Raw genomic sequence first — 25,385 nt, forward strand, 5'->3', positions numbered from 1 at the left:
CAGATTGAATCTCGTAAAACAAATTATGACTGAATCTTAATCCATTCAAATAATCTTACCAATTTTAGTCAATTTGTTTCTTTTTTTTTCAGTGTGTTCGTTTCTTAAATATTATTCAGCTCTGAGTTGCCATCTTAAACCAGAAGTCTCAATATTAGCCCTGAGTAAATAAACAAATCTGTTCTACAAAGATTACCTGTTTTTCCCCAGCAGAAGGACACGGAGGGATCTCAGAGTAGAAAGCCCACTGATTTCTTCAATTTGGTTATCATATAAATCCAAGAATATTAGCCTCTGTAGATTAGAAATATTTTGGATCCGAGTTATAAAATTGTGTTGGAAGTTCAACAAGCGAAGGTGTTCTTCTCCATCAATGATAGGACATACAGTCAGCTTTTGCCTAGAAAACATTTTAAAAAGTTAATAAAGTTTCGATGTGACAATCTGCCTCTTCTTTTTATTATTACAAATATTATTAATAGTATCTTTGTGCTCCCATGCTGTGAGGAGAAAAAAGATAAACAGAACCACTTCTTGGCTCCAGGAATGGAGCATCCTAGATCTAATTGTAAATCATTTCTATAAAAGACAATATACTTTGACAAAGGAAATTATTATAATGAAGTCTAAGCTCTCATTGTATTAAAAAAATCTCCAATATCAATCATTTCACATAAAATTGACTTATCAGAAAACACTCAATGTAATTGCTTTCTGAAGACTGAAATGATTCAAAGAGCCATGTCACATAACCTAAGAGATGCCCTTGCTATCAATCCACTGATACAAAGACTGCCCAGGCAACTAAGTTATAAGGGAAAAAACAACAATTTATACACAGGTCTCTCAGAGAATCACAGCCTCTTGAGCTGGACGACATCTTAGGAAAAGCAAGAAATTCAGACATCTAGAGTTCACTTTGATGGAAACAGTTGCATCCTGAAATCCATTAATGGAAAGGTGGTCCTTATAACACATTCCCTCAGAAGCTCAAATTTTAAGAATGTTTACATGTTCGACATTAACTTTAGACTTTGCAGAACATTTAGAATGCTATTGGATAGGATGAAACCTTACTAATACAACCATTCAGCTGTATTTGAAACACTAAAGTCTCTATTATGCAAAAAGTTATTATGTACTGCATGTGAAGTAAATACATACAGGGTCCTTTAAGAATTCCACTCTTGTAATAAAATTGCCAGAGAGGAGTGATTCCACTCTGACGTTTTCAACAGTGTTCAAGGAAAATGTCACTGTATTGATCAGTGTGTGAACAACTATAGGAGAGACTTATTAGTACTTCCTTTCAGTAAAAATCAAGCAAACGTAACCTTGAAAGAAAATAAATCAGAATGCTACAAGCATGAGTGAAATTGTGGATGTGATCAGAATCATACTCATGTGTAAAGATGACTAGCGCAAAGAAATGACTGAATGCAAACAGTTGACAAAGATACGATGTTTAAAAATACAGATCCTGAAAAACTCAGTTTAAAATAGAAAAGTAAAACATAATAGACAAGAGTTTAATTCTTTTCTGTGTGCTTAGTATTTAGAATTCACTTCACGCACTCAATACTACCACATTTGCTTCTTGTCTTTTAAATTATAAATTAATACATGACAAGTATTCTAGCTTAAAATTTACATCTTTATCAGCTTAGCAAATAACTTTGTCTCCTTTTTCCTGCTTCAGTCTTCCTCTGTTTCTCAGTGAAACTTACCAATACCACAGCTTCTAGTTCATCCAATTTTTGAGTCAGTCATCACTGAGAAAGAAAAATAAATAATCTCGGACCTCCCTCTTATATAAGTTACTATAGCTTGAAATAGTCACTTTCTTAGATTCCAAATCCAGTGACTAAGTCCCAACTGCAAGGCTCACTTGTCCACCCCCTAACCCCCTAAGTCCCTGCCATGCAGTAAAACAAGCAAACACACACACGCAATAAGCCAGTGCTTTCCGAGGTGGCGGGGCGGGGCGGGGCGGGGTGGAGGTCGTTCTGCCTACAAAATCCCTGAGTTGCTACACCTCCTGTCCCAATACCAGATGTATACTGGACACTACTTTTGCCTCTGCATTTCCTACTTGATGCTGGAACAACAATACTGCAAAACTGTCATGAGAGTTAGTGCCCTCAAGTGGTGCTCTGCCTATAACACAACACATCACACCCTCCAGAGAGCTTTTTCCCAACCACACACACAGATGGTCTATGACAATTCACTGTCAGTTGTGTCCTGCTAATGTAAGAAGTTTGCTTAACTATTTGCTCTTGGATGGGGCACCTGTGAGGCTTAGTTAAGCATCTGCCTTAGGCTCAGATCGTGATCCTGGAGTACCGGGACCAAGCCTCATGTACAGTTCCCCGCTCAGTGGGGAGTCTGCTTCTCCTTCTCCCTCTGACCTTCCCCTGCTCCATTTCTCTCTCTCTCTCACTCTCTCTCTCTAATAAATAAATAAAATCTTAAAAAAAAAAACCCAATATGCTCTTGGAGACGCACTGCTGAGCTAAAGGTATGCATAGCAGCATTGGTTTTTCTAGACTGGTTATAGCACTAACATAGGATAGGGGTCCTTCATCCACCATTCTATTGCCAAGGGCTTCCTAGATTTATTTTATTTTTTAATTTAAATTCAATTTAGGTAACATACACTATATTATTAGTTTCAGGGGTAGAATTCAGTGATTCATCAGTTGCATATAACACCCAGTGCTCATTATATCAAGTGCCCTCCTTAATGCTCAACACCCAGTTACCCCATCCCCCCACCCACCTCCCCTCCAGCAACCCTCAGTTTGTTCTCTATAGTTAAGAGTCTCTTATGGTTTGTCTCCCTCTGTTTTCATCTTATTTTATTTTTCCTTCCCTGCCCCTATGTTCATCTGTTTTGTTTCCTAAATTCCACATAGGAGTGAAACCATATGGTATTTATCTTTCCCTGACTGGCTTATTTAGCTCAGCATAATACCCTCTAGTTCCATCCACATCGTTGCAAATGGCAAGATTTCATTCTTTTTGATGACTGTGTAATATTCCATTATAGATATATAATATTCCATTTTATATATACTTTGGATTTTATATATATATATTTTACATATATATGTGATATATATATCACATCTTCTTTATCCATTCATCTATTGGTGGACATCTGGGCCCTTTCCATATTTTGGCTATCGTGGACATTGCTGCTATAAACATTGGGGTGCATGTGCCCCTTTGAATCACTATGTTTGTATCCTTTGGATAAATACCTAGTAGTACAATTGCTGGGTCATAAGGCAGCTCTATTTTTAACTTTTTGAGGAATCTCCATACTGTTTTCCACAGTGGCTGTACCAGTTTGCATTCCCACCAGCAGTGTAAGAAGGTTTGAGGGCTTCCTAGATTTAAAACTAGGAATCAAATCCTAAATATATTCACTTGTTCAAAAATTTTTTTAGTCTATTTTGTCCCAGGCTCTGTTCTAGGCACTCAGGATACAGAACTGTACAAAACTCTCAGTGTTTGTGGAGCTTACAAACGATAGGAGGAGGAGGAGACAAACAATAAACCTGATAAGGAAAATACTTCGTGTATTGGAGGGTGATAAATGCTAAAAAGAAAAATAAAGCAGAGAAGGGGGTTCGGGAGTGTCAGGGTGGAAGGGGTAGCAGCTTTGGAGATGGTGGCGGGGAAGGTTATCCCTGACATGATGACATTGAGTAAAGACCTGAAAGAGGTTAGGGAGTGAACCTACAGGTATGTGAGGGAAAAGCATTCTACGCAAAAGGAACATCAAGTGCAGAAGTCCTGAGGTATAAGCATGCTTGGGGTATTCAAGCAGCACCAAGGAGACAGGTGTAAATTCAGCAGAGTGAATGAAGGAGAAATTAGGAGGTCAGGCCAGTGACGTAACAGGAACTCAACTGGATAGGGCCCAGAAGGGCCCATATGAGGACTATATCATAAATTTTTCTATCCTAAAGTCCATTTTTATCAATGTCATAGTCTAGAATTCCTATACTACTCTTTCAGGGTATAGGTAAGCTCCATTATATTACATGGCTATAAAATTCGTCCCACCCCCCTGGAAGAAAAAAAAAAAAGTGGTAACAGTGATTACACCTATGTGGGAGAACTGGGGAGCTGGAGAACAAGAGAAGAGAGAACGACTTTTCTATCTTTCCAATCCTGTACCATGTTTATGTATTATCTAGCCAAAAAAAGAAATGAAAAGAAAAGAAATTGTCCTCACCTTTCTAGGGTCAACCTGTCTGAGTAAAGAATTTTCTCTTCAGAAGAACGTTGCAGAATGGGAAATGATGGCATTGATGAGCTTGCAAGAGTAATATGATCACCTATTGAAAAGGACATACAAATTACTTGATTAAGAAAAACCTTTAAAATCTTGAAACTAAAGTCACCTTACATTTGGAGAACTTTGGCACCTACAAATATCTTTTCTGGAAAATACAGTTTCCATAGACTCTCTACACTTAAAATTAATTACTATATTTGAGTTTGTTTCTTTCCTCCTCAACCCTAAACTACGTGTTCTGTATATATGTTCCATATATATGAAATCATTTTTCCCTTGCCCTACAGATCGGCTGAAAGTACAGAGCTACCCTAGGGCTATCTCTACCCCTTCATAAGGCTGACTCCTAATACTAAATTTTAACTCTCTTAAAACTGAGATGATAGTCCCTCATTACCAGATACATTTGGGCCAGCACTATGACAGCCCTGCCGGATTCTGGACTTTGAAGGTGTCTGAATGGAAGAATCTCCAAATGCTGATAAGGAGCTCATGGCGGTTTTCATTTCCAGCCCACATAGTTCTGTCACGTTTGTTGTGGATGAGATGCATGATGATTTATTACGAGGTGAAGGGCTTATTACTCTTCCATCTCCTTCAAAATATCAAAAAGTTTATCACAAAGCTACACAGTACATGACTTTGCTACTGGAAATACAGAGAAAGTAGTTTTGGATAGCAGATGTATCACTTTTTCTTTGTATGTTCAGCTATTATTAGTAGAAATATTGCAGAGACCAATGGATGTGGATAAATACTGTACATTTGTAATTAGGGTCCACAGGGTGTTTGATAGCCCTATGAGGTTTATAGGCTGTTGGCCCTATAAACCTGACTGCCATTAAGTAGCTTATGGCAAACTGGCAAACACATATGAAATTAATAGCCCATGTAGAACAATGTACACAAAATGCAGAATAAAAAATAGTATCAGTTATATATTCACACATAAATGTGACAGTTATTTTCCACTTAAGAAGATGGGTTTGGGGGGAGGTGGATATTAAGGTCTATTTTAAAGAACCAGAAGAATGTAGAATGGTCAAGAAGAGATGCTGGGAAGTTCCAGAAATGAGGTAAGATTTGAGTAATGGGTCAAAGGGGTCAGTTTGAAAATCAGAGGAAATCTACGTATTTTCTACTATAAAGAGAAATTTTCCTGAAAGAAGCAATTGATGCTGAAGGGAGCAATAAGCAGTAAAATAGAAACTATGGTTACCACAGAACTCTTCTGCTTAAACGGACCAGTAAGGTGAAAAGAAAAAACAAAATCTAGGATGCTAACATACTCTTTGGGAGACCATCAGACAATATGATGACAACTTAAAACCAAGTTCCATATAGCACTATTTAAAAGCTGTCAAGCAACGATATTTGCTAGCTTCTAAGGGTCTACAAAGCATAAACCAAATTATCACACACCGAGCCTCTTGTGCAAAATAATCAGTGTTCATACTCCACTTTTCTAAATATCATGAAACATCAAGATAACTACTAATGATATTCTAGATTATATTCACTCAGAATTGCCATCGTGTTCATCAATGAACGGCTCTTGTGACAGGATTCAGCTCCTAGCAGGATACCAAAGCAACCATGATTCAGTAAACTGATTTGGAAATCAAAATTCAGGTAGTTAAAAAAAAAAAAAGAAACAAACAAAAATTGGTCCAAGGATTAACTGATTAAGGTGTAACTGGTCACCTAAAGATGATAAAGGTAAAACTCCAAACAAGAGACAACCTTGATTTCTCTTATTAGCATCGGAGTTAGCTTTTTAAATTATTTTGTTAAGGCTTCAAGCCAATCCTCAATTTAAGAGGCAGATTTAAACTTTAAAAGACTTGGGGTATACAGGAAATAATCAAAGAGTAGTTTCATTTATGCCTAAAGGAGTTTTATCTTCACACTTTTCAGTTCCTATTATATACAAAAGTCATAATCCCTACCCCATGAGGAGCTTACTATCATGATCAGTATGATATATACCTTACAAGAAATAGCAAGGAATGAGAATGATTAGGGAGAAACGCCTTAAAGCCCACAAACAATATCCCCTAAGTGACTGGAAACCAGAGTGATCTATGATTGACACATCCACATACTTATATGGATATATAAACACCCGCATATATACACATATATTTGTATATCAAACACTCATATATATTTGTGGGATGTTTCACCCTACATATAAACCACATTACTATATGGCAAAATTTTAATTGAAACATTTCCTATTATTTCATATGTCACTATTTAATTACCAGATTTGAAGCTCCTCTTTTCCCAATTAAATTTATAAGCTCTTTGGGAGATAGACCTCATTTTACACTCTTTATATTCTTGGCCAAATCCAAATTTAGTAAGCGCTCAATAAATTAATTAATCGATTTTCCAATTTACTAAAAGTTAATTGGAAATTTATTTTGCATATACTATTTCTGTTTTTAAAAAAAAGAAAATCAAAGTCTTGTATTTTGGTATAAAAATGCTGATCAGGGGCGCCTGAGTGGCACAGTTGGCACAGTTGGTTAAGCGTCCAACTTTTGGTTTTGACTCAGGTCATGATCTCAGGGTCATGATCTCAGGGCCATGATCTCATGATCGAGCCCCATGTCAAGTTCTGTGCTCAGTTCAGAGCCTGCTTGAGATTCTCTCTCCCTATTCACCCCCCTCCATCATCTCGTGCTCTTTCTCTCTCTCTCTCAAATAAATAAATATATCTTTTTTAAAAAGTGCTGACCATTCTTTTAATAATGGTCTATACTCAAGAAGAATCTTTACTGCACTGCACCCTACATACGGGGATGAACAGATGGTAGGTGGATGGGTGGAAGGATGATAAAGTACATGGTGATGGGTGTGTGTCCATTCAGCCTTATCTTTGAGATACTGATTCTAGATTTTCCACTGATTTATCATGATCTTAAGAGTGAAGTACTGACTCTTCCTCTCTATATACACATTTTAGAATTCTTACTTAAGGGATCTAATAAATTAAATTCTGGTTAACTGAGATTTTATTGTATCCCTGGAATATCTGGCTCTTACAAATCCCAAGGATACAGGGATTAACTCTTAACAATAATCTAAAAAGCCCAAAAGAAATCACATGCCAAGTTTTAGATTTACCAGCCTAATTAACATTCAGCTTCTTTCCTTTAGACTGAGAGTACCACTGATTAATTTATGCTAATGGACTATTATGTTTAATTGCTTTTGGAAAAATAGAGTAAAAAAGGAAATAGGGTGAAATTATAATGATTAGGTATCAGGATGCAGTTTATTAGAGAAAGATTCCCAAACTTTCCTGATAAAGTGCTACTTATAATTTCTCCAAAGTTGTATGCCTTTACACGTAGAATGGTGAGTACAGAAGTTAAAAAAACCAGCTACAGTCACATGGTCTTCTTTGCATGAAATTGCCTGGAACTACGGAGAAGGCACATTTGGAAACAACTGGGTACAAATGAATAGCCTGTTACAGAGAATGATTTTGAATAAAATCCTTCAATGAAAAAAAAGGTTTATTTTTCCCTAAAGAATTCTGTATTTCATGAGTCATTATTTATGTATGTATAAAACTCTATTCATCTCTTAGGTTCACAAAATTCAAACTATTTCTAGCAATATCTAGTAATCATTAGCAAATATCTAGTAATACCTTACCACTTAAATAAATTTACCCAGCCAGTCATCCAGAAATCTGTATAACAACCTCCTCTTCTAACTCGAGAATAGCTTGGGAAAAGTATGTAAGTTTGACTCATGATTTAGAAAACAAATACATTATTATAAAAAATGTAAAGGAAATTCATAATGCTAACATAAAAAATCCTACTTGAAAATTTTCAGGTTCACATCTATAACTCTGTTCCTAAAACAGTGTCTAGCACATAGTATACTCAATAAATATGTACTGAACGGAATCAAAGAGAGCAAGACAGATGCCTTTCTGTAGTGTGGAACTGCAGTTAGGTTGATGCCATACCTAGCAGTTGGCCAAGACGAGACTGTATGATACAAGAAAGGGAAAAGTCATGTCAAATCAGATGGGCCCAAGAGGAAAGTCCAGAAGTAACAAAATAAAAAAAGAAAACTAATCCAATATTCAAGATGACCATATGTTCACGCAGTAATGAGACGAACAACCTGGACAGGCCTATACAGATCAACCCCCTCATACAAACTTCTAGGAGGTGGGGATGGTACAGATATAAGGATTCTATAGTGCTTAACACTAGCCCATTACAGATGGCTAGCAGTTTTTAAAAACCAACTAACAACTCAAATGTGCTAAAGGAAATTTCTCCTTGGACTGAAAACTTCATTTCAGAAATAAAACTAGATCATATAAGGCAGTGTTTTTCAAGGGGTGATCCACAAACCACATCCATCAGAATGACTCGAGACATTAAAATGCATGTTTCCAAATCCCACTCAAGAACTATAAAATCAGAATGGGGAAGAGGAAGAAAGGAAGGGGAATACTAAGAATCTGCCTTTCTAATAAAATCTCAGGTGATGCACACTGAAGTATAAGGCCTTTGATATAAAATATCTACAATTATATGCACTAGTAAGGGAAAGATTTTCTTTTCTACTCCTGACTTTTCACTCTTTCCATTGTTTATTTCCTAGATATCTGTGTTCCCATACTCTTACCCTCATTAACTAGCCATTTTTCCTAGTTCTAAGACAGTATTTGGAAGATTCTTTCCTCTTCTGTTGTGCATAGCCCACCCTCAAACAACAGTACAACTGCTTTTTCTGTACTGGAAATAATCTACTATGCTGTGGATATAAAATCAATTCTGATCCAAATAAATACCAAACCAATTTGATTAATGAGCCATTGTTTAATGAACCATTTCATTTTTAATTAGGTCTATTTGGATTTAGGTAGTCAAGATTATTAAACAATATTATTCAAATAAGATAAGCCATATCTGATCTCTACTTGCTGACAATACCTTGTCTACTTGAGTAGTTTCTTTCAAGATCATGTTGTAAGAGTCGACCAGAGAATGATGGCGTTTCTTTATTTAGCTTGAATTCAACCTAAAAAACATATTTGAGGAAAAATTTAATGGTAAGTAATGAAGATAATTATAAAATTATGTACAATACTGACACAAGCCACAACAGAGATGAACCTTGAAAACATGCGGAGCGAAAGAAGCGAGACACAAAATGGCACATAGCGTAGGATTCCATCTATGAAATACAGATAACAAAAAGGTCTACAGAGACAGAAAACAGATTTGTGGTTTTCAAAGGGGGTGAGAAGAGGAAATGAGGAGTGATTGTTTAATGACTCTCTTTTGAGTGACAAAAAGTTCTGGAACTACATAGTGATGATGGCTGCACAACCTTGTGAATGTATTTAATACCACTAATTTGTACAACTTAAAATGGCTAAAATGGTGAATTTTATGTTATGAGTTTTTTTAACATACACACACACACACAATCAGAATCAATTTCATGAGGTCAGAAAAAACCATGCTCCAAACCACTTGCAATTCCTCCATACCCCCACCACAAGTACAATGATTAAAGGAACCATTTTCTAGAAAACAAAAGCAAAAACCATATGACAAAAAGTAAATTCTGTTGGAAAAAAAACAACACTATGGTTTTATCATCAGAATTCCTTTTAAGAATCCAGTTATAATAAAATTATATATCTAAACCTTCTAAGCAGGGTTTCCTCTAAATTGATTTTAAATTATTTGATAGGAGGACTGAGAAAAACAAAACCAAAACAGCCACTCATGATTAGCCACCAAAAAACCCTAAGTATGTATCTTAAAAGAGTTATGATGCTTCTGATTCGTCCATACTGTAAATATTATAACAGCACTTGCATTATAGCTTTACGAATTATATGAGCTAAAGGTATTTTCTCAGAACATAAGTCTACACTAGAGAAAGTAAATAAGTTTGAGAAAAAAATCTGGACAAGGCATGTCATTCCTAGAAATACATTATAATGATAAAACAGGATTTTTCCACTGAAATCAATTAGCAAAACTTTGGAGGGAATCCATTATGCCCAATTATAATAAAGAATATTTTCAATTAATCTAGCTAACTGCTATTTATTCAAGACGATCAAATGGTCTATTTTCCAAGTGTTTATTTTCACGTGTATTGTAATCAACCACTGCCTCCTTGACTAATGGAGTCCTTCCATCAACCCTCCTTATGTGCCTCCTTATCCTCCTCATGCTGTTGTTTGTAAACTCTGTCCTTCACTTTAGAGTTCCCCCAGTGACATCTACTAAACAATCTTTTAGGAAAAAAACTCAATTGTGATGATTGGAGGTATCCAACTGGGGCAAAGGGGGAAAAATTGTTCTGTGTCTTAAGACAGTTCCGTGGGAGGGAGATGAGTATATGAGGGCTGAGTTGAGACAGGAGGGAAAGAAAAACACGTGCATCTCAAAAATCAAATCTAAAGCTAGACATAATGGAAATCCAGGGGATATTGTGTGCAAATTTGGGAAAAAAGAATCTTATGTTCATATCTTAACTTCTAAATAGCATTAAGCCCAATATATTTTCATTGCTAATCTATTATGTTCTCCCCCGATTTTAAATGGAATGTGTAGTTGTATCCCTCTAAATTATCACATTTTATCCATTATAAGATGCCATCAGTAGTAAGACATACCATCATTTTACCCACTACTAAGAAAGAAAAAACTTTCCTAACTCAATTATGGTGTGCCATCAATTTTAAGAAGAATCCTGATTTAAGAAATATTTAAAGGTAAAAAAACGAGCAAACAAACAAAAAAACCAAACTCACCTCTTGTAATTGGTAAAATAAAAATGAGTTTTTTAAAGAGGCTTTTTGACTTTATGTGGGCAGAAAATAAAAATTATTTTAGCTCTACTCTTTAAATCAAGCTATTAATTGTGTAGGTTATAAAATAATTTATCTTCGATTTAAATACAAATCTGCTTAAATCTTACTTTGCTTTTTTCAGGAAGCGATGATGTTTGAATAACCAGATGAAGCCCACAGTTCACCTGCAATGTAAAAATTATAGCATAAAATATGCTCTTAACTTAAATACACACATATTTCTCCCCAAACTGGTACAGATAAAGATTTAACAGACACTTAGAATAAAACAGAATGCTTGCTTTTTGTTTGTAGTAAATGATCATGTTCTGAGGATCTACTGAAAACAACAAAATCACGACTAAGAATTAAAAGATTTCACTGTGATTTATTTTCCAAAATGTCTGCAGCGATTTAACACTCTATCTTAGCACCTCAGGTTTTTGACACTTGCCATTTCAAGTCTACGTACATATCTCAATGGGACAGAAAAAGGAGGTGAAGTGCCTATCCATAATACATATTTTTTTCTTAATTAAAAAAAGGGTGGGAGATTGATTAAAAGAATTGAAATGAACCTTAGCCGTTCACAGCAGACCAGCTCCACCTTCTGGGAAGCCAAGAACCTGGACAAGACTTTGAATACCCATCATACAATATTAAATACCCTCCAAGAGCCTTGGTCCAGTCCACGAATCTCAAGCCTCGGTCAGACAATAGCTTGAGTAGATTCAGCGGTCCTGGTCCCAATAATACAGCCCATCACCTAGGACAAAGACGCCAATCAGAAAGAACGATACGAACGGGAAAAGGGGGAAAGCAGGAGACCCAACCTACGTTGTTCGCAGCCCGGCCAGATACAGAGCGGTATTTCCCGGGAATCATGGCAGGAGACAGTCCAGGATCTGTTACAGCTGCCTTAGAAGCGACGATACAGCGGAGACTCAAAGACCGAAAGGGGTCATCTCCCAGGCAACCCGCTCAGGGGTTACCATGGAGACGACCACTTCCGGTCTGGTCCTCTCCTAAATCGACGGGCCAACCCGGTCGGTAGAGCCTCCGGTGATGTTTGCCGGGGTCCGGTGCGTCCGCATTTCCTCGTCCTACTTTCCTGGCCTCGTACAAACGGAGCGGGTGTGTAGGGGTGAGGAGACGGGGAGGAGGCCGGCCGCCTCGGTAGCTGTGACAACCACCACTTCCGGTCCGCTCCTCTTTACGGCCCACCTCAGCTCGGCCCGCGCGAAATTTGGATCCCACTGCTGGCGGCCCCCCGCTCTCGGGGGAGGACCGCTGCGAGCGGGCGGAGGCCGACACCCGAGCACCGCGTACTCCCCTGTGGGGCCCTAGCTCGGCACTTCCGGGGGCCGGAGGTAGGGGCCCGGACGAGGCGCCGCGCCGCGCGGACTGGCGCAGGGGCACCGCGTCCCCCCGGCTGGGAGCGCGCGGGCGTGCGGAGGCCGAGGTCGCCGCTATGCCTGCCCGCTGCGTGGCCGCCCACTGCGGCAACACCACCAAATCCGGGAAGTCACTGTTCCGCTTTCCCAAGGACCGGGCCGTGCGGCTGCTGTGGGACCGCTTCGTGCGGGGCCGCCGCGCAGACTGGTACGGGGGCAATGACCGCTCTGTCATCTGCTCCGACCACTTCGCCCCGGCCTGTTTTGACGTCTCTTCGGTTATCCAGAAGAATCTGCGCTTCTCCCAGCGCCTGCGGCTCGTAGCGGGCGCCGTGCCCACCCTGCACCGGGTGTCCGCCGCAGCACCTAAGGGGGAAGAAGAGGGAGAGCACGCGGGCGGCCCCGAAAAGGGAGGAGCGCCCCAGGCAGTCAGGCAGGCAGAAGCCGCCCCGGGGCCAGCCCCCTGTACGCTCCTCCGGGCCAGGAAGAGGGCTGCGCCTTCACAGGTAAAGGGATATCAGGAGTCGGCCGAGGGTCATGGAAGGACCCCCGGACTGTGGCTCGGCTCTGCCACTAGTGTCACCTGGGGAAGGTCACCTCACCTCGAAGGGTACTGTCTTCCCATCAGTAAAATTAGGAGGGTGCTGTAGCGGCGATCTCCAGGTTCCATTTAACATGAACACTCTAGAATTACACTTCTACCTCCTCCTGCCCCAGACTCACAAACACACACTCGTCCTTTAGATTCTAGAGTCGCCTTCACAGCCCGCCGCAGGCTTTTTAAATAGAAAGGGTTCCATCTGAGCAAATCTCAAGGCAAGGGGTGCTTGTAACTGTTTTTGCATAACATATTACCTGAGCTTGAGGAAATGTCCATTGTAACCGCCAAAATGGTGAGGGAAGGGGAATGCGGAGCTATGGGTGAAGAGGGGGATTGCTGATAAACAATCCCTTCCCGCTCCTCAACTTTTTCTTGACTAGCTTCCTGTTGGTTAAAACATCGCAGTGAGCTGAATTTTCCCACCTTGCTCTTCTGTTACCTTACTAATCCTCTTAAGCATTGACTAGACTTACTTTGCATCTGGTCACTGCTATCTTCTTCCCCACTTACCATCTTAATGAAGACTTCCCAACCTTCTTGGAGATAATCAAACTTCAGCCCTATCACCATTACATAGATTAAATTATGACTTTTAATTAGATCTAAAAGGTGTTCGTTTCTAGAGATGGGAAGAGTTCACCAAGAAGTGAAGTGATCTGTAACTGACATTTTGACTTTGAATATTCAGATGGGTTGGTAGAATTCTAGAGCTGAAGGGAAACTAAGTGCTCCCTCTAGTTCAGACTCACACTTCACACACAAGGATGTCAATCCAGGAGATTCAGAATTTCCTCACCGGCGGCGCCTGGGGTGGCACAGCGGTTAAGCGTCTGCCTTCGGCTCAGGGCGTGATCCCGGTGTTATTGGATCGAGCCCCACATCAGGCTCTTCTGCTATGAGCCTGCTTCTTCCTCTCCCACTCCCCCTGCTTGTGTTCCCTCTCTCACTGGCTGTCTCTATCTCTGTTGAATAAATAAATAAAATCTTAAAAAAAAAAAAAAAAGAATTTCCTCATGGGCCTGTAATATTTGCTGTAGGTCCAACTGCCAGATCAAAACTTCTTCTGAAATACCAGCCTGCTTCCTATATGGGAGTGGGTGCTTAAGACACTTAAGGTGTCCTGAAATTACTAGGATAAAGAGCAAAATTAATGACACAACCTGCAAGTCCCTGTGTGCTTTTTGCCCCTGCCTACCGTACTAGCCCTATCCAAGGCCATTGTCTTTGTAGCTCAGTATACACCAGTCGTGTTGATCTTTTCCATTTTTGAATGTGCTCTGTTCCTTCCTACCAACAAGTCTTCAGTCATTTGTTTCATGTAATACCCTGGAATCATCAATTAAGTCTTTTTACTTTAAAAATCAATTCAAACATCCTTTCCTTTTGATCCCCTAATGATATATTTTCATTCTTCATTTATTTCATATGCTTCGGTAGCACATGCACTTCAATAACGCCTCACAGTTGTCATGAAATAATTGTGTCATTTGCTTAATGGTTGTCTTCACATTAGAATGTAAGCTCCATGAGAGCAGGGATCCTATCTGACACGTTCATTATTGTATTGGCAGTACCTCGACAATATTTTGCAAATTTTAGGAATTCAATAAGTATTTGTGGAGTGATTATGACTCTAAGAACACTTTTTTGTACTNTATTTTGCAAATTTTAGGAATTCAATAAGTATTTGTGGAGTGATTATGACAATAGAATTTTCAGTTCTCTGCCAGCTACCCTTCTCACCAAGCTATATACCAGTCAAGACATCTGTCTCTTCTTTTAATCATCTGTCCACTATCACTACCTTACCATTACCTAAGCACATATATAATACACAAATGCAAGTATCTAGTAAAAGAGAGGAACGTTAAACATGCCATGCACGCCTTTATGCCATTTTACTTCCTCATAATTATACCATCTAATCAAAACTTGGGAGAAGAAAAGCCAAGCTAGTGAAACAATCAAAGATTTTATAACAAAGGCTAACCTTGAGGAAATCCAGAGTACATACCAAACCTACTTGGCAATTAGAATACTATATATATTAAAATAATACATCCAGCCAACATTTCTAACAATCCATATTACATTAATATATTTGCTGTTTATTAGGAAACTATGTGTTAGTTTTATTAACAGTTACTTTAAAAGTATATAAGGTTAAAAAGAGTTTAGAGTTGACAGCAATACGTTTTTAGCCAGGTCTGGATTGAGAACCCCCGTAACTGCTAAGAAAGTCTGCTTATGCCACCTCTGGCTCCTTTCCCCACTCGCTGTTTTTCCAATTCCAGGACCAACTAACTAAAAATCAAATTTCCAGGCATTCTACGACATTTATTGAGGGGCTGTTGTAGACACTGTTCTGGGTACTTGGTGCTTTCTATAGATAAATATAACTGAATGTTCTCTACCTGTAGGGAGCTTGAGAAAGGATTAGGGACTTTCTCCGAGGAGAAAAGGGGCTCTGAGGAGCACTATACACTGTCTGATATTTTGCTTCATGAGGCTGTGATTATTTTCCTTAACTGTTAATCTTGCATTCTTATTTTTTATCCAACTGTATTTTTTAAACAAAGTGTAACATATGCGGGAAAGTGCATAAATATTGTCATTAAATTATCACAGACTGAACGAGTGTAACCCCTAGATAACTCAAAGAAATAGAACACTACTAGCAATCCAGGGGCCCCTATATCACCTGAGCTGTAGCCTTCCCTCCTCCTCAAAGAAACCAAGTTTGCTTTTTTATTTAGCTTCATAAAGTGTAAAGAAATGTAGGCATTTCTTGCATCTGGCTTCTTTGTTCAACCTTATATTTGTGAGATTCATTCATATTGTTTTCATTATTATGTAGCAGTCCATTGTATGAATATGCCAAAAAATTTATCTGTTCTCTATTTGGACATTAGGGTTGTTACCATTTGGGGGCGATTATAAGTAATGTTGCTATCAGCATTTTTGAACATGTCTTTTTCATAGGTGCACACGATCCTGATGGTATATACCTAGAATTGCTGGGACAGAGTAGTATGTTAAAATTCAATAAATAATTCCAAGTGACTTTTTAAAATAGTAGTACCAATTCACACTTTACCAGCAGTGTATAAGCGTTCACATTGTTCCTCATTCTTGCCTACACTTGGTTGGTCAGACTCACATTTGAGGCCTTTTGCAAGGTGTGTAGTGGTGGTTTACTTTGCATTTCCCATTTTGTAAATGAAATTAGTAAGGGAACACCTTTTCAAATGTTAATTGAACATGTGGATAGCCTCTTTGATGATATGCCCATTTTTCTGTTGGGTTATCTTACTCTTGTTGATTTGGGGATCTTAATAAATTCTGGCTTCCTTTGTCAGTTAAGTATGTTTCAAATATCTTCTCCTGCGATGGCTTCCCTCTTCCATATAGTGTCTTTTGATGTATTGAAATTCTTAATGTAGACCAACTTACCAGTATTTTTCTATATGCTTAATGCTTAAACATTCTATTAGGCTGTTTTCTATAAACTTGTTTTAAATTTTTACATTCAGATCTACAACCCATTCAGAATTGACTTTTGTGTATGATGGGTTTAAGTTTCATTTTTTTCCCATATAAATACCCAATTGACGCAGCGTCTTTTATTGAAAAGGCTAGCATTTCCTCATTATCCTACAGCGTCAACTTTGTCATAAGTTAAGTTTCTATGTACACATGAAGTCTGTTTCCACATTTTAAAATTCTGTCCATTTATCCATTTGCGTATTTTTGCACCATTATCACAGTACCTTAATTACTGTGGCTTATATTAAGAATCAATATTCAATTGATCGATTTCTCTTACCTTGTTCATTTTCATGGATGTCTTGGCTATTTGGGGCTCCTTAAAGTTCCATCTATATCTTAGAATTGGTTTGTCAATTTCCAGAAATTATCTACCGGGATTTGATTGGGACTACATTGAATTTATAAATGAATGTGGGGAGAAATAGCATATTGACAATAGCAGTTCTTCCAGTCCACAAACAGCGTATCCTTACATTTATCTGGGTTTTTACGTTCCTCTTAAAAATATTTTATGGCATTCTATGTAAAGGTTTTGTACATTTTTTGATTTATTCCTATTAGATTTTGCTATTATAAACAGTATTTAAAATTTTGTTTTTATGTATTTATATAGATAAATTTATTTTTGTTGACCTTATATCCAGAAACCTTGTGTAAACCTATTTATTCCAATAATTTGTAGATATTTTTCAATTTTCTACATGTCTAAAACATTTCAGTAAATAGTTTTTGATGTTTGTGCTTTTATTTCCTATTCCTACTGCACTAACTAGAAACTTCAGTATAGTGTTGGGAACCAAAGAGGTGATGAGGAATCCTTTTTCTCATTCTAATTTCCAGAGGGAAAGCCTTTATAAGTTTACCATTTTTTGCTACAGTTTTGTGGATTTTTTGCTGCTGCTTTTTATCATAAAAAGAAATATTCCCACCTCTTCCTAGTTTTTGCTACAGGTTTAAATCATAAATGATGTTGAATTGTATCAAGTGCTTTTTCTGAATCTATTCATGATCATATATTTTGCCTATTATTTTGTTATTGTGAATTATATTGTCTGGTTTTGAAATATAAAACCAAATTTGCATGGCTGAAGTAAACACATTTTGGCCAAGGTGTATTACTTTTACATATTGCTTAATTTCATTTGATAATACTTAGGATTTTTACATCTGTGTTTATGGGCAAACTCAGTCTATAATTTTTCTTTCTTGAAATGTCTTTCTCAGATTTGGTATCAAGATTATGCTGACCAGTTTGGAGTTATTTCCTCTTATATCATTCTCTGGAAATGTTTCTATAAATTGACATTATATATTCATTAATAAATTTGGTATTAATATTTGGTAGAGTTTGATGGTAAAGATACCTAGTCCTTACCTGGTCCTGGAGTTTTCCTTGTGGAAAGACTTTTTTTAAGATTTATTTATTTATTAGGGACACCTGGCTGGTTCAGTCAGTTAAGCATCTGCCTTCGGCTCAGGTCATGATCCCAGGGTCCCAGGATGGAGTCCCATGTGGGGCTCCTCCCTCAGCAGGGAGCCCGTTTCTCCCTCTGCCTCTGCTCCCCTTGCTTGTGCACTCGCGCTCTCTCTCTCTGACAAATAAATAAATAAAATCTTTTTTAAAAAAAGAAGATTTATTTATTTATTAGGGAGAGCACTCACACACAAGCGGGAGGGGTAGAGAGAATTTCAAGCAGACTCCATGCTAAGCTCAGAGCCCGCAGCAGGGCTCTGTCTCATGACCTTGAGAGCACAACCTGAGAGGAAACCAAGATTTGGATGCTCAACCAACTGCACCACCCAGGTGCCCCTTGTGAGAAGATTTTTAATGATGGATCAGGTTTTTTTAATAGTTATGGGGTTATTCAGTTTTTTGTTTCTATACTTATTTTGATAAGTTATATGTTTCTAAAAATTTGTTAGTTTAAATTTTCAAATATATTGACACAGAATTATAATCTTTGACCCTTTAAAATTCTATATGATCTTTAGTAATTTTTGCTTTTTCATTCTGTTTTTGATCTGCTTCACCTCGTGTTCATTGGTTTTTATTAGTCTTTTCAAAAAATAAACTGCCTTCTTCGTCTTCTTTCTGGTATTTTTTTTGCATTATTTTTTGTCACTTTTCCTTCCCTCTAACTTATTTTTTTCAACTTTGATTTTTTAGTTGATAGATTAGATTTATGTATTACTGAGCTAAATGATTAACAGATATTTCCTTATCTATTTTTCCATTAAACAAGCTTGTTAAAAAGTGAAAACTTGACTTAAAGTTATCTTTACATATTAAGATGTGGTATTTCATGCAAAGAATATTGTTAAGAATAACCAACTTGCTTATGTGAAGACAAAACACTGAATTACCAAACACTTCAAATTGTGCCCAGCTGCTTAAATTTTTTAAAAAAATTTTCCAGCTCTGGGGCACCTGGGTGGCTCAGTCAGTTGGTTGAGTGTCTTTTTTCAGTTCAGGTCATGATCCCAGGGTCCTGGGATCAAGCCCAGTGTCTGGCTCCCTGCTCAGCGGGAGCCTGCTTCTCCGTCTCCTCCCCACTTGTGCTCTCTGTTGCTATCTCTGTTTCTCTCTGTCAAATAAATAATAACATTAAAAATTTTTTCCCAGTATTTTAAAAATTATTTTTGTAAGACTTTTTTTTTTTTTAGCAATTTTAGGTTCACAGCAAAATTTAGGGGACCATAGAGAGATTTTTCCATTTTCCCACTGCCCCCACACATGGGTAGGCATCCCCAATATCAGCACCCCCACCGGAATGGTACATTTGTTAGAGCTGAGGAACCTACATTGACGCATCACTATCACCCAAAGTCCATAGTTTATGTTATAGTTCACTCTTGGTTCCTCTACTTTTAAAATTTTTATTTACTGTTCTTCTAACTTCTTGAGAAGTTAAATTGGATCATGGGTTTTCAGAATTCTCATATTAATGGACAAAGGGGCATCTGAGTTTCACATGCTTATTTCCCAATTGTAGAATTCCCTAGAGTGGTATTAATAGAAGAAAAATTGACTTCTGAAATGAGGATATGTTAGAAATATTTTGTGGGATACTTTTTTGTGCGATGTTAACAATTCCAATCTAAATTTATTCAGCCTAATTAATTTTTCTATACTCTTTTGTGCGTATGACTATAAATTCCTTTGTAAGCATGGCATTCACTGAGTCCCACAAGTTTTTTATATAGAATAGTATTATTTAGCTTAAAATATCTTTTTATTTTCACTATAAATTTATCTCATCTTTTCATGGGTTATTTAGAAGTAGATTTTTAAATTTCTAAACATACAGGCATTTTGTAGTTCTATTGTTGTTATCAATTTCTAAGTCAGTTACCCTGTGGCCAGAGAATATACAGCATATGAATTTAATCCTTTGAAATTTATTGAAACTTGTATTAGGCAAAACATAGGTCAGTTCTTATAAAAGTTCCATATGCACTTGAGATGAATGTGTGTTCTGCGGTTGAGTACATTTATGTACATGTCTATAATCATGTTTACAGCTTCTCTATGCTTTTGGAATTTTTGTCTACTTACTGTATTAATTACTGGGAGAGGCATATTAAAAATCTTCTGTGATTTTGAATTTACATATTTGATCTTGTAATTCTAACAGTTTTTGTGTTATGTAATGCCAATATAGCAACATCAGCTTTCTTTAGGTTAGTGTTGGCATAGAATGTCTTTTTATATCTTTTTATTTTCAATCTTTCTGTATCCTTAAGAGTTTTGCCATTACCATCCTATGATTGCCCCTTTGAAGAGAATGTATCTTTTTCCTCTGGCTGCTTCTAATGTCTTCTCTTTGTTGTCCAGTTTTACTGTAAAGTGCATAGGTATGGCTTCCTTTGTTTTTATTTGGATAAATACAAATAGTACTTTTGTAAAACCATGTCTTAATGTCTTCTCTCCATTTTGGTGAATTTTCAGATGTTATTTGCTCAAATAGTGCCTCTGTCCCATTTTCTCTCTCTTCCTCTGGTACTACAATTAATATCATTTATGATACTTTTTCATCTTATCTGCTTTGTCTCTTGTGATCTTTTCTTTATTTTCCAAACTTTTGTCTCTCTGTGCCTCATTTCAGATATTTTCTTTGACTAGTGTTCCAGTTGATCAATATATATTTGGAAATTCTGCTTCTTAACCTTTTAATATGAAGAAGTAATAATCAGATATGTGCACAAAAGATTTATGTTCAAAGATTTCCAATATAGATTGTTTTAATAAATTACAGTGTACCTGTACAATAGAGTGTATGTAGCCAGAAAAATTATGTAGAATATTAAATAACATAGAAACATGATATATTAAAGGAAAAAACAAGGTTACAAAACAGATGATCCCAGTTTTTTAAAAAAACACATGGAAAAAAACAAAAAAGTTCCAAAATACAAAGTTGTTAGCTACAGATAAAGAGATTATGGCTAATTTTTACTTTATTTTGCTTCTCTGTATGGTGCAAATTTTTCTCAGTGATAAAAAGTATTATTATTCTAACGGGAATAGAAGTTATTTTTAATAGCCTAATTAAAGCATAAACCCATTTTGTAAAGAAATATGTACTTACTAGACTTTTATAATGCTTGGCTTAGAAGTAGATATAGCCAGTGGAAATTGTTCATAATTTTACAAATACAAATAAAAAGGTAAGACTTATATTTTGATTTAAGTCCTCAGTAATATTAGGTGTAATTATTCCTGTTACAAAGGACTCTTCAGGGCGCCTGGGTGGCTCAGTCAGGTAAGCGTCTGCCTCCAGCTCAGGTCCTCATCCCAGGGTCCTGGGATCGAGCTCCACATCGGGCTCCCTGCTCTGTGGGGAGCCTGCTTCTCCCTCCCCTCAGCCTCTGCCTCTCTGTCTCCCATGAATAAATAAATAAAATCTTAAAAACAAAAAGCAAAGGGATTCTTCACAGAAGTTTTTTCACAAAGTTTCTATAACTTCGGTGTTAATAGCCTATATTACAGCAACCATGAATACCAACTAAATATTTTTTCAGTGGTTCAAAGACAGTTGCCGCGACCAGGGCGCTAGATAAGATTGCAAAGCACTTTAATTTTTTTTTTCTCTATCACTTCTTACTTCTTCCCACAGGCCTCCTTACATATTCCAGAAATCCTTAGCGTCTTCCACATAATTTCTAGGTACTCAGTCTTATGTTACCGTCTTTTTAAAAATTTTTTATTTTAATTCAATTTAGTTAACATCTGCCGTTTTATTAGTTTTAGGGGTAAGATTTGGTGATTCATCAGTTGGTAGAACACCTAATGCTCACTCCATCAAATGCCCTCCTTAATGCCCATCACCAGGTTACCCAGCCCCCCACCCCCTACCCCTCCAGCAACCCTCGGTTTGTTCCCTATAGTTAAGACTTGTGTTTTTTATGGCTTGCTTCCCTCTCTGTTTTCATCTTATTTAATTTTTCCTTCCCTTCCCCCATGTTCATCTGTTTTGTTTCTTAAATTCCACATATGAATGAAATCATATGGTATTTGTCTTTCTCTGACTGATTTATTTAGCTTAGCAAATACCCTTTAGTTCTATCCACATCATTGCAAATGGAAGATTACATTCTTTTTGATGGCTAAGTAATATGCATATATATGTGTGTGTGTATATATACATATATAATATACATATATACATACACATACATATACATATGTATATATGCATGCCACATCTTTATCCATTCATCTGTCAATGGACATCTGGGCTCTTTTCATATTTTAACTATTGTGGACATTGCTGCTATAAACATTGGGGTGCAGGTGCCCCTTCAAATCACTGTTTGTATTCTTTGGATAAATACCTAGTAGTACAATTGTTTATGTTACCTTCTAAGTGTCCAAATCCTCCTCCTTTCTGCCTCTTACTTCCCTGGCAAATCAAAATTTCCATTTCACATTGTAATTTTTCTCAGGGAAGTATAAAAACATTAAAGGCAATCATATTATTTTATTTAAGTATTTCTCTGTAAGGTATAAAGGACCGATGATTAGGCTTTCTAGAATAATGCTACTGCTATGATATCCAGTAATTTAATACTAGTAGTATTATCTCGTACAGCTATTGATTTAGGGGGGAAATAATGAGTTGTAAGAAATTAATAACTTATAAATTTCTGTTTGACCAGAATGCTTAGCATTTTATGATTTACAAATAGTAAAGAACAGTATGGCAGAGTTCTTAAGAACTTGGACTTTGGAGCCAGCTTGCCTAGGTTCAAATTCCAGTCTTCCTAATATGTGACCTTGAAAACTATTATGTATATTGTTTTACCACTCACTTTTGAAAGATAAGCCGTACTAGTTAGACTTACCTTTGATATAGTTCTCCTCTGATTTATATTTTTAGATTACATGTGAAAATGAAGTTAAACAAACACAAGTCCCTGCTAATAATCTATCTTACGGTGTCGCTTCAGTACCTACTCACCGGGAAGAAGGCCCAGCGCATAAAAGTACACAAATGTCTCTGAAAAGGCCCCCCCACCGCAGTGTTGGTATGTTTAGACTCTTCAACTGATCGATAATTGAATTGATCTTTTGTATATGAAAGATAAATGACAAGCAAAATGTAATTCACAGGCAAATGTGTTTATTCTCTTTCAGGTATTCAGGCCAAAGTGAAAGTGTTCGGAAAACAACTGTGTAATGCCACGACTCAGACCGACGGATTGCAGTCTAGAAGTGCCTCTCTCTTTGACATTTACTCCAGTGACTCAGAGCCAGATGCAGACTGGGATGTCAAGAGTGAGCAGAGCGATTTGTCTTAGTAGCCATGCGGGTGAAAGAAGAGTCTTGTTAAAAACGCAACATCAAATGACTTGATGTCCTATAGGTTTTCAAATCTTCACTCACATAATTACTTCTTTGTTCTTATAAATGTTTCACTTTGGGATAGTTGAGTATCAGCAAAATTTGCTCAGCTCTAAGGCAAAAATGTGGCCGCCTGCCAAAATAATGAAGATAATCCTCCCCACCTCCCACTTGCACGCCTTGTTTCTTTTTTTCTTTTTATCCTTTTGGTAGAAATCGAGTTATAAGACAAAACCACAATAGCAGCATTTCCAGATCGAGATTAAGCACTGAATGTTTAAGCTTACTGCAGAAGCAACACTCATATGGAACTTCTATGACATTCACAGGTTAGAACATCACTATTCTAAATAATTTGAAGATAATAGTAAGCACAACCAAGTCTGATACTATTAAATGATTTGGGAGCCAGGAAACTTATCCTTGATTATTATTTTTTTTATCTTGTATATTTATTAGTTTGTCCATTTGTAATACTATTGGATCTGTGGATCAGTCCCTGTGAGCATTTCTGGTGAAGTTATGGCTCTTACAGAAAATTTTCAAAGGGAATTAATTTAAATAGAGATAGAGTTTCATATACTTGGATTGCCTTGTTAATGAAATCTATTTGCATTGGTTCCTATTACAACAAACCAAATAGCCTAATTTAGATTGAAATTACTAACATCATGCAAAAAAAAAGTATTATATTTCTAAGATATCCCCATTTCAAGAATTAGGTTTTCCTTTATTAATACCATTCTATTGAATTCTACATTTGGGAAATAAGTGTGTGAGAAATAGCCGCCCATCTGCCATTCACCAGGAAAATTTCTATGGCAATTTTGTACCGTGAAATAATTTGTTACAATTGTTTCTGAGAAACTTACTATAACTCTGATCTTTTATTGAGAATAATAAAAATAAATGTCCATTTTATACCTCACATGTCTTGTTAGTTGCGCATGATTGGAAGAACTTGCATGCATTTTATCCTAGAAGGTTTAAATAATACACCAAAGTGATTTTCTTCCAAAGCTAATTTCATGTGTGACTCAATTTGAACAGTGTAACTTTAATAAAAAGAATAACAAATAAAATATTAATAGAAGTTGTGAGCCTGAACAATGATTATGTAAACACATAACACTACTACTATTATTATTATTGTTATTGCTGCTTTGGCTTGAATTTGAGATGACTATTTGATGTTTTGAGAGAGCATTGTGTTTTAAGATTAAGAATATAAATCTTCTGAAGCTAAATACTGTCAGTAAATACCTGTTGCTCCTTGAGCTTTTGAATAGCCTATCGCCTTAATTCAAATTATAATGAATGTTATATGCCCATTCATCCCCAAATTTCACTGCCATGAGTTTACTTCATTTCTATGTGTTAAACAACTTTGACAACCATAGCCTGCCTGCCTTCCTTCCTTCCTTCCTTCCTTCCTTCCTTCCTTCCTTCCTTCCTATTCAGTTAGGTTTTTTTCTCTTACCAGTTGAGAATTTATGTTTGGTTTGTTGATTCACATGGTTTTATAATGTATTGCACAATGTTTCACTGTCCTAAAGTAAAATGAAATACTGGCTTTATTTTAAATTAAATGTGAGGAACTTACAGTTTATATAATATTGATTACTTTTTGCATATTTTCAATTATCTTAATTTCTTTTGTTGCCAGATGAGTTTAATGGGGGAAAATGAGATATACCTCAACCCTGCCATTATTTTTCATTTGTTTATGTAATACGTACTTATTAAACACACTCTGTGACAGATAAGTGTTCTAGCCACCAAGTATACATTGGTGAGCAAGAGAAAAATTCTGCCCTCTTGGTGCT

At 36.9% G+C, this 25,385-nt stretch overlaps 2 protein-coding genes across 5 annotated transcripts in view; one reads left to right on the forward strand and one right to left on the reverse strand.

Moving 5' to 3' along the window:
* LRRC49 (leucine rich repeat containing 49) overlaps window positions 1-12,234 on the reverse strand; it is a 154,995-nt gene extending 142,761 nt beyond the window's left edge. Inside the window, exons 1-6 of one of the 4 annotated variants that reach the window (XM_011228815.3) lie at window positions 12,009-12,234; window positions 11,300-11,356; window positions 9,289-9,376; window positions 4,710-4,907; window positions 4,250-4,352; window positions 197-400 (exon numbers count right to left, since the gene is read on the reverse strand). In XM_011228815.3, the coding sequence (XP_011227117.1) occupies window positions 197-400; window positions 4,250-4,352; window positions 4,710-4,907; window positions 9,289-9,376; window positions 11,300-11,356; window positions 12,009-12,056 (698 nt within the window). In that variant the 5' untranslated portion in view covers window positions 12,057-12,234. The remainder of the gene's footprint in view (window positions 1-196; window positions 401-4,249; window positions 4,353-4,709; window positions 4,908-9,288; window positions 9,377-11,299; window positions 11,357-12,008) is intronic. The other 3 variants (XM_011228817.3, XM_002922323.4, XM_034660736.1) reach the window with 3 other exon arrangements.
* Window positions 12,235-12,607: 373 nt separating this feature from the next.
* Window positions 12,608-25,173, forward strand: THAP10 (THAP domain containing 10). The gene is made up of 3 exons (XM_002922324.4): window positions 12,608-13,071; window positions 23,096-23,243; window positions 23,353-25,173. The coding sequence occupies exons 1-3, from the start codon at window positions 12,643-12,645 to the stop codon at window positions 23,514-23,516; spliced, it is 741 nt and encodes a 246-aa protein (XP_002922370.2). The 5' UTR covers window positions 12,608-12,642; the 3' UTR covers window positions 23,517-25,173.
* Window positions 25,174-25,385: the final 212 nt, after the last annotated feature.

This window comes from Ailuropoda melanoleuca, chromosome 5, assembly GCF_002007445.2.
Source record: "Ailuropoda melanoleuca isolate Jingjing chromosome 5, ASM200744v2, whole genome shotgun sequence".
Lineage (NCBI taxonomy): Eukaryota > Metazoa > Chordata > Mammalia > Carnivora > Ursidae > Ailuropoda > Ailuropoda melanoleuca.

Bases quoted from the DNA above. Each gene is read 5' to 3' on its own strand.
- THAP10 (XM_002922324.4), top strand. From the start codon at position 12,643: ATGCCTGCCCGCTGCGTGGCCGCCCACTGCGGCAACACCACCAAATCC. The intron at 13,072-23,095 runs GTAAAGGGATAT...TTATATTTTTAG, and splicing joins AGAGGGCTGCGCCTTCACAG to ATTACATGTGAAAATGAAGT. The intron at 23,244-23,352 runs GTATGTTTAGAC...ATTCTCTTTCAG, and splicing joins GCCCCCCCACCGCAGTGTTG to GTATTCAGGCCAAAGTGAAA.